Below are 8471 nucleotides of genomic sequence, written 5' to 3' on the forward strand. Positions count from 1 at the left end.
CCCCCCCGCTCACACTCATGCTCCATCTCTCAAAAAATAAAAAAAAAATTATAAAAAGTAAACACAATTTCCAACCCTCAATACCACCTAGAACTGCTTCGTGACTGGGGGCAATTCGGCACAAATGTGGACAATGTCTGGAGACATTCTGGATTGCCACCAGCGGGGCGGGCGTGCTGGCAGCATCTCGTGGGTGAAGAGAGACCAGGGCCGCTGCCCAACACCCTCCTGTGACCTCCCGTGTCAGCGGTGCTGACCTTCAGATACGCCTGACGTTCACAGAGTGGCGAACGCGTGGCCAGGCCACCCCGTTTCACTTTCCCTCACGGAGGATGCGTACTGTGTGAACCTAACGTTTGGTTAGGTTCTTCTAGATTGTTGACGAGAGCGGTGATGGTGGGGTGACTCCGCAAGTCTAACTTCACATTTTACTAATCAAGCCACTGAAGCAGAAAACACGAAAAACCACTTTCACTGAAAACGATTTTCTAAGAAGCAGGATTTCATTCTTTGAACGCTCAGGTAAGCTCTCCACCTGCTGTTATTGAGCAAATACGTACTTAAGAAAAGCCTGATTTTCAACACGAGCTGTCGCCAGAGGGCCATGTGCTGTACGGAAGACAGGTTCTTTGGGCGGGGGAGGGACGGGGCTCCGGGGGAGTGCTGCTGCTGCACCGCCCAAGTCCCCTTCCGTGGGTTGCTTCTCTGCATTGTACCGTCACCCCCTAGGGCCATGGCTGCGCTCTTTGGAGGGCGGCCTCTCTGGAGCCTTCTGCTCTCCTGGCCAGCCGGGCCGTGAGGTGACCACGACAGCCGTGACAGCAGTGGCCCCGCTGAGCCTGAAAGCACAGGGCCAGCTGTTGGCAAGGCCTGGGCACACCCCATTCTCTGCTCCTGGCCACTCGTTCCCACTGGTGTCTGCCTTCCTCCGCCCACCTTCTCCCAGGGCCTCCACCGCCACAGCTGGAGAACCGCGGGTACGCCGGCCAGGTCGGGAGAGGAGGGAAGGAGCCATGGAGCAGGGGTGAGGCCTATTCCCTATGCTGATACCACACTGTGCCCCGCACCCAACGTCACCTTCCATGGGGGACAGGCCTCTAACAAGCAACCTGCAGAATGAGACGGGCGGGCAGAGCACGAGCCGTGGCTGACCTGAGGGAAGCAACTGGAGACACCTGCAGGGGGTGGGGGAGGGGGCAGTGACTCCGGCTGCTGCGGAGATTTGGAAGGACAGAAGTGTATTCTGGCTGGAGTCCGGAGATGGGTGTGGGAAACCAGGGTCCAGGTTGCCTGGGTCCCGTAGCCACAATCTGCACAACCCAGGAGGTGGGGGGTGGGAGAGGGGAGCCCACAAGTGTTGTCAGCTGGGCAGAGGCGTGGGGACACTTGGTTTTGGTGTAGGATACGCTGAGGAGAGCAAGTCGAGAGGCCAGGGCGGTGACTCAAGGGACAGGTGCACGCAGGGCAGGGTGCTGCCTCAACACACACACACCTCTAGCTCACGTACTATCCCCCGGCATGTTTGAAGGGTTGCCGAGAACTGGGGAGAGAGGATAACACAAATCCGGCAGCAAACACACGAGCAGACAATGGCCACGCTCACGAGGCGGCCAGGAGCCAGGTGTCTGATGGGGGTGACTCTGGAATCCGGTAGCTCCCAGCGCTCCATCAGCCAGAGGCGTCCTCGTACCAGCCAGAAAAGCAGCGATGAGGAAGATACAGTAGAAACTTCCTTCTCAAAATAAAATTATGCTTACACAGCTCCATGACGGAACAGCAGCAGGCGCGCGCACACATGCACGCACACACATGCACGCACACACGTGCGCACTCCGGAGGGACTGACTGTTGAGGGCGGGCTAGGTCAAGGGCAAATGGACTTTTCCCCCTTTTTGATTCATTTACTTTTCTGACATGTGTATAATAAACATGTATGTCTGTATCATTTCTTTAAATTTTTCTAATCAAAAAGACCCTACGTAAAAGAAATATAAAAGCAATTTAAACAAATCAACTCAGACAAAAGTGACAAAGTGGCGGACTGGCGTGCCTGCGGGCCGTGATGTGAAGAGCAGATAAACCCGTCACTTACCGAGCCTTTCTCCATCACTCTGTTGAGCATCACAACGCCCCTGCTTTTCTGCTCCCACACCATCTCCCAGAAGTGACCGCATGTGTTAGGCAAAGGGCCCTGCAAATACACAACCCACAAAGCATACGCAGTTTTACACACTGTTAGCAGTTAGCAGGCAGTGTCCAGAGGCAGAGTGGCGGCTGGGGCTGGGGACAGGGGCCGCCCTCCCTGCCTAGTGGTCAGTAAGCACGATTCCCTTTCCTTCCTGTGGTGAAAGGTTATTTCTGCCTCTCAGGGCTGGTCCAGGGCTGACAGACAGCGAAGAGAAAACGTGGATTCCGCTTTCTGGTTTGAGCGGACTGGCAGAGGGGCTCCACTGAGGAACAGGAGAGGAATACGGAACAAAGCTAGTGGGCACTGCCGAGAGACAGTACGGGGAAGAAGGGACACTTCTGGTGGCTCGAGTCTCAGCTCCAATCACTGATCATCTGTGTGACCTTGGGGGAGTCACTTCACAGCTCCATGCCTCAGTCTCCACCCATCTCACTCGACTAATCGACTAATCACAGTCCTTATTCAAAGGGTTGGGGCGCCTGGGTGGCTTAGTCGGTTGAGCGTCCGACTTTCGCTTGGGTCATGATCTCGCGGTTCGTGGGTTCGAGCCCCGCGTCGGGCTCTGTGCTGACTGCCAGCTCAGAGCCTGGAGCCTGTTTCAGAGTCTGTGACTCCCTCTCTCTCTGACCCTCCCCTGTTCATGCTGTCTCTCTCTCTATCCTAGAAATAAATAAAAATATTTTAAAAAAATTTAAAAAAAGAAAACAAAAAACAAAGGGTTGCGAAAATTAACTATGTCCGTTCACGTAAAAGCCTTCCCGCAGCACCTGGAACACAGTAAACACCCAGTGGAATGTTAGCTATTATCATTATTACTACTATCAATGCTGATGAAGGGCGCCTGGGTGGCTCAGTCAGTTGGGATTCTGTCTCTCCCTCTCTCTCTCTGCCCCTCCCCCACTCATGAGGTCTCGGTCTCTTCCAAAACAAATAAACTTAAAAAATATAAAATAAAAATGAACCTGAGTGGCACAGGTTAAGCATCCAACTCTTGATTTCGGCTCAGCTCCATGACCTCGTGGTTTGTGGGATGGAACCCCACGGCAGGCTCTGCACTGACAGCATGGAGCCTGCTGGGAGTTTTCGATTTCCCTCTCTCTCTTTGCCCCTCCCCTGCTCACGCGCGCTCTCTCACAGAATAAACAAATTTAAAAAAAAAAAAATGACAAAAACTGATCATGGACCGCCTTCATCCTTGGACCAAGGAACAGAAAAGATGTAGACACAAATGATCAGTTAGGTGGCGCAAGGGGTCCAGTGTGGGCACCAGGACGTGGTGGGGTGCGTGCCGACTGGCAACAGGCGTAGATGCTTACTGGATACAAGAGTATGGGTGGCTCCAGTTTGTCTCAAGGGTTAGTCCTGCCTGGAAGGGGCATCGCCACTCACCTCCGCAACAGAACGCATCACCTCCTCCCGCCAGCACCATTTCTAGAATGGTTTCCAGTCTTACCTATTTCCACCCAAATTCTCCTGATCTTTTTTGTCTCCTTTTCCTTCAAGTCTCACCACAGCTTTTTTGACCACATGAGCCCTCAGTGCCCACTCACTTTCCAGAACTCGTCTCCCTCCTGCTGCCTGAACCGGACACAGCTGCGCTCCGGCCAGAGCCTCTGACAGCAGCCGCAGGCCCCCCGGCCAGCCACCAGGGCCTCTCCTCCTGCAACGTGGGCCCGAAGGCCAGGCCTCACAGCCACGGCTCCCCCCAGGTACCGGCCGGCCACCTTCCCCACCTCCCATCACCCTACTTTAGGATGGATCTCAGGGGGTGGAAATCTTATAAGAGGTGCGCCTGGGTGGCTCAGTCGGTTGAGTGTCCGACCTCGGCTCAGGTCATGATCTTACGGTTCGGGACTTTGAGCCCTGTGTCGGGCTCTTGTGCTGACAGCTCGGAAACTGGAGCCCATGCTTCAGAGTCTGTCTCTGTCTCTCTCTGCCCCTCCCCTGCTCATGTACTGTCTCTGTCTCAAATACAAATAAACATTAAAAAAAAATTTTATTAAATGACATAAAATCTGAAATGAGACACATCAAACTCAGTCAACACTTCATTGTGAAGGTGACAGAGGGCACCTTTGTCATTATTCTCTATACTTCCATATCACTGCCTTAAAAAGGGGGGGGGCTATATACTTGTATTATTTGCATAATGAACATTGAAAATAAAAAATGGGCAGGGTTTTCTTGGTTTTGTAGCTTAGAAAATGTTTCATTCCTACTGTCTAAAGGTAGAACTTTGGGCCCAGGCTACCTCAGACACTTTTATTTTATTTTTAATTTTTTTTAATGTTTTATTTATTTCTGAGAGAGAGAGACAGACAGACAGCATAAGCAGGGGAAGGTCAGAGAAAAAGGGAGACAGAATCTGAAACAGGCTCCAACCTCTGAGCTGTCAGCACAGAGCCCGATGTGGGGCTTGAACCCACGAACCACGAGATCATGACCTGAGCCGAAGTTGGACGCTTAACATACTGAGCCCACCCAGGTGCCCCATTCAGACCCTTTTATAACTCCCTGGGCAAAGGGTGACCACGCAGGCAGCTAGGTATGTCCATGGTACCATTTGACAAGAGACAGCGACCTTCAGATGTGCCAAGTAATGGCTAGGGCACGGGGGTGGGGAGGGCGGTGGTGTAAAAGTTTCCCTGGTGATATCCTGGTGCTCTGTTTGACTTTATACCCGTCTCCATCTTTGCTTTGGACTTCCTAACCCCACACCAAAGTTGAATGGCTGAAATCAGGAAGTAAAACACTTGATTTCTAAAAAGAGAAGTTACTGAGAAGCTGCCTTTCCCTCAACCCCTTCCCGCCAGCTTGCCACCACCAGGATCTCCCTCCTCATCACCCTAGCCCCCAACCCCCACAGGGTGCTGGGAAGACTTCGACCTGAAGCCTGGTAATGGCCTGACCCCTGTGCATACGCCAAGAACTTCCTGAATGGGTTGCAGGACTGAACACAGCATGGCTGGTGTTTTGTACACTGGGAGGCACTTGGACTGACTGTCCTCACGGACAGAGATGAGAGGAACAAGACAAGAAAGGGCAATAAAGAGGGGCCATGGTAGGTATGTCCTGACGCAGCTCCCTGCCCCAAAGCAGCCTCTGTTCACAGGTTTTCCGGCTTCACGGTCCTTTTAATCTCTAAATGTTAAACAGAAGTACGATGTTCAAAATCACCAAATACCCCAAAGCCATATAAAAGAATGATAGACTGGGGAGCCTGGATGGCTCAGTCAGTTAAGCATCTGACTTCGGTTCAGGTCATGATCTCGCGATTTATGGGTTCAAACCCACATCATGCTCTGTGCGGACAGCTCGGAGCCGCCTGGAGCCTGCTTCGGATTCTTTGTGTCTTCTTCTCTCTCTGTTCCTCCCCTGCTCACACTCTCTCTCACTCTCAAAAATAAATAAACATTAAAAAAATTTTTTTAAAGAATGATAAACTGATATGGAATGAGAAAGCAAAAATTATGATTTAAAAAAAAGAGAGAGAAGCCCAGAGTTGTTTAGAGCAACTTACAGGTAACTGACTAGGACTTGAGAAAATTAAGTAAAAAGAAATTTCTTTATCCTCTTTCCTGCATACCCACGGTCTTCACGTCATACGCTAGTTAAGTGTCTCATAAGAAGATCGACTGTTAGATCATTTCTATGATGTTTCTCCATAAAAACGCCAAACGCCAATAGGAAAATTAAATGATTTTGCATGTCTGTCTGCATCATCTAAGGATGCTTTTTTTTCTAGGCCAAAGAATGAGGACCATGCTGGGGAGTTCTGAATGGACACCTGAACAGAGATGACTGGGCTCTACCATCATGGAACGAGCACAGGTACGGGCGGGTCCCTTGCCACCCCTGCTGCCTCGGTCAACAGACCACAGGCCATTCTGGCATCTCATGCTGTTTTCTGTAAGCCCAGCGAGTGGCATACTTCCCAGAAAAGATGCGTGTTACAACCAGACTGAATCTCTGAAGGAAGATTCCCCCCTTCCTTGTTGCTGTTTTGGATTGCGTAAAACCTGACCTTTGAAAGGGTGTGGCAGATCTTACTTGAGGTATAAATGATGGTAGTCCAAACTTCTTAAGTGGACATCAACTAAGGCAAAAAGCCATTAAAAAAATGTGGACAATCCATTTACCTGCGTAAGAATGTAACTCCTTTGGGCTTCCTCCATCTTTATCAAACTGGCATTGATGTAGTCATTATCTTCTTGATGTAGTTTAATCCGACTGTGGTCAACTGAAAGGCAAACCAGAACTCAGAGGTTAGTCCTGGAGGGCCAAGGTGGTCTACACAGGCAGAGTGCACTCCATGGGGAAAGTGAAAAAGGTGAGCTGGTGGCATTAAAGGCGTTCACACTGGCTGAGGCCATGCTGTTTCAACTGAGATTAGTCATCAACATGGGGACGGCTTAGTATTTTCCAAAAGGTTTCTGGAAGTGTTTGCAACTTAATGCTAAACAGCAACAGAGACAAATCAGATGAAAACATGAGTTATGTCCTAACCGGACAACCTCCTCTTAGGTCAGATCTTCCTTAACTTATCACTGCCCCACAAATCAGGAGAGTATGGGGAGAGGGTATCAGGGATCTGTTCTCAGGTGCCTGATATGTAGTTTTACAAGGTAATAAAATATAGTAGCTTCAATCTTTAAAAGAGAAAAAAAATCCACCAAAAATCTCACCTAGTCCCTACAGCGTTAGGTGGTACAATAAGCTACAGTTGGTAGGATTTATGAGCGCATCTCCACCTATCCTCTGTCTAATGGGTTGGGGGTGAAATGACCTAAATATATAGTGGTGTGAAAAGTGATACCTTGAATTCCTTTACTTAAGGGTTGGGTGTTTGTTTTTTTTTTTTTTTTAAGTCAAGTGTAACACACCTAAGTGATTCTAAATATTTCAAATTCAGAAACTGACCTGATCCGAGTTTTTAACTGGAAAAAATAAACTCTGAATTCAAAACTCTGAAGGTACATTAAATGTAACTGTCAGAATAGGTTTTTTTTCTAATTTTTTTTTTTTTTCTGAAGAGAGAGTGAGAGTACAAGAAGGGGAGGGGGTGGTGGGGGAAAGACAGAGAAAGACAGAGAGAGAGAGAGAGAGGGAGAGAGAGAGAGAGAGAGAGAGAGAGGGAGAGAGAGAGAGAGAGAGAAGACCAAGCAGGCTCCATGCTGAGCATGGGACATGATGCAAGGCTTGATCCCTCAACCCCAGGATCATGACTGAGCCGACACCGAGAGTCTAACACTCAACCCAATGAGCCCCCCACCTCCCCCGGCACTCCCCAGGATGCTTTTTTAAAAATAAATTCTCCTTGGGATGTTCTGCCCCAGGTTACTGAAAACACACGGCCACCTTTCTTGCTCTCTTACCAGGACTTTGTCACAGAAGCAGTGCTTCCTGGGGGCCAGATCCCCATCCTGCTAGCACAGCTAACAAGAGCAGGCGGGTATTTTTATTTCTGGTTCAACAAGGATGATGAACTCAGGTGACCACTCATAAATGCCATCTTCTCTCCCCCTTAGCCCAACGGGAAAGGAGAAGTTAATGGGGACCCATGGTCTGGGGTTTTTTGTTCTAAAAGATTTCAAAGAAGGGGCGCCTGGGGGGCTCAGTCGGTTGAGCGGTCAACTTAGGCTCAGGTCATGACCTCGCAGTTCGGGAGTTTGAGCCCCACATCAGGCTCTCTGCTGTCGGCACAGATCCTCTGTCTCCCTCCCCCTCTGCCCCTCCCTTGCTCATGCACTCGGTCTCTCTCAAAATTAAATAAACTATATTTTTAAAAAAAGATGATATGTTTTAAAAATTAGCCCCAGTTTGGAAGGATGTTCATCATCACAGAGGAGTAATACAAGTTGAAATACTTGGGAACACTTGAGTCAGGGAGAGAAAAGATCCCCAAAACACTGCGAGGCCATTCAATCCCCTGGTGGGTTAGAGGACTGGGTCCTGGTGGGGTGACCCTGGACAAACAACTCCTCTGAGAGCTGCCGGGGCTTTTTCCAAATTGCCAAATGGGAGACAGATGCCAGGATCACGTTCTACCTTGAGTCATTCTCCCCGTGTCCCCTGTGACCTTAAAAAGCCAATTATCTGTCCTGCTGGATAGTGGAGGTGGGAGGTCAAAAGAAAAACAGGAGTGACACGGGGTGAAAAGGCTGGGACTTGTTTCCTGGGAAGAGTATTCCGAATGCTGGTTTTCCTCTGTGAAGAGCTGGCTCAGGAGCCCATTTAGAGGAGCTCCGAGGAGAACGCAGGAGTATTAAGAAGACATTTCTCC

The 8471-nt window shown here is 49.8% G+C and overlaps 1 protein-coding gene across 2 annotated transcripts in view; it reads right to left on the minus strand.

Moving 5' to 3' along the window:
• PTPN1 (protein tyrosine phosphatase non-receptor type 1) overlaps nucleotides 1-8471 on the minus strand; it is a 66057-nt gene that overhangs the window by 11895 nt on the left and 45691 nt on the right. For both annotated transcript variants that reach the window (XM_077778278.1, XM_077778277.1), the window contains exons 3-4: nucleotides 6328-6428; nucleotides 2093-2191 (exon numbers count right to left, since the gene is read on the minus strand). In XM_077778278.1, the coding sequence (XP_077634404.1) occupies nucleotides 2093-2191; nucleotides 6328-6363 (135 nt within the window). In that variant the 5' untranslated portion in view covers nucleotides 6364-6428. The remainder of the gene's footprint in view (nucleotides 1-2092; nucleotides 2192-6327; nucleotides 6429-8471) is intronic.

Source organism: Crocuta crocuta, unplaced genomic scaffold (assembly GCF_008692635.1).
Source record: "Crocuta crocuta isolate KB4526 unplaced genomic scaffold, BGI_CrCroc_1.0 scaffold27, whole genome shotgun sequence".
Lineage (NCBI taxonomy): Eukaryota > Metazoa > Chordata > Mammalia > Carnivora > Hyaenidae > Crocuta > Crocuta crocuta.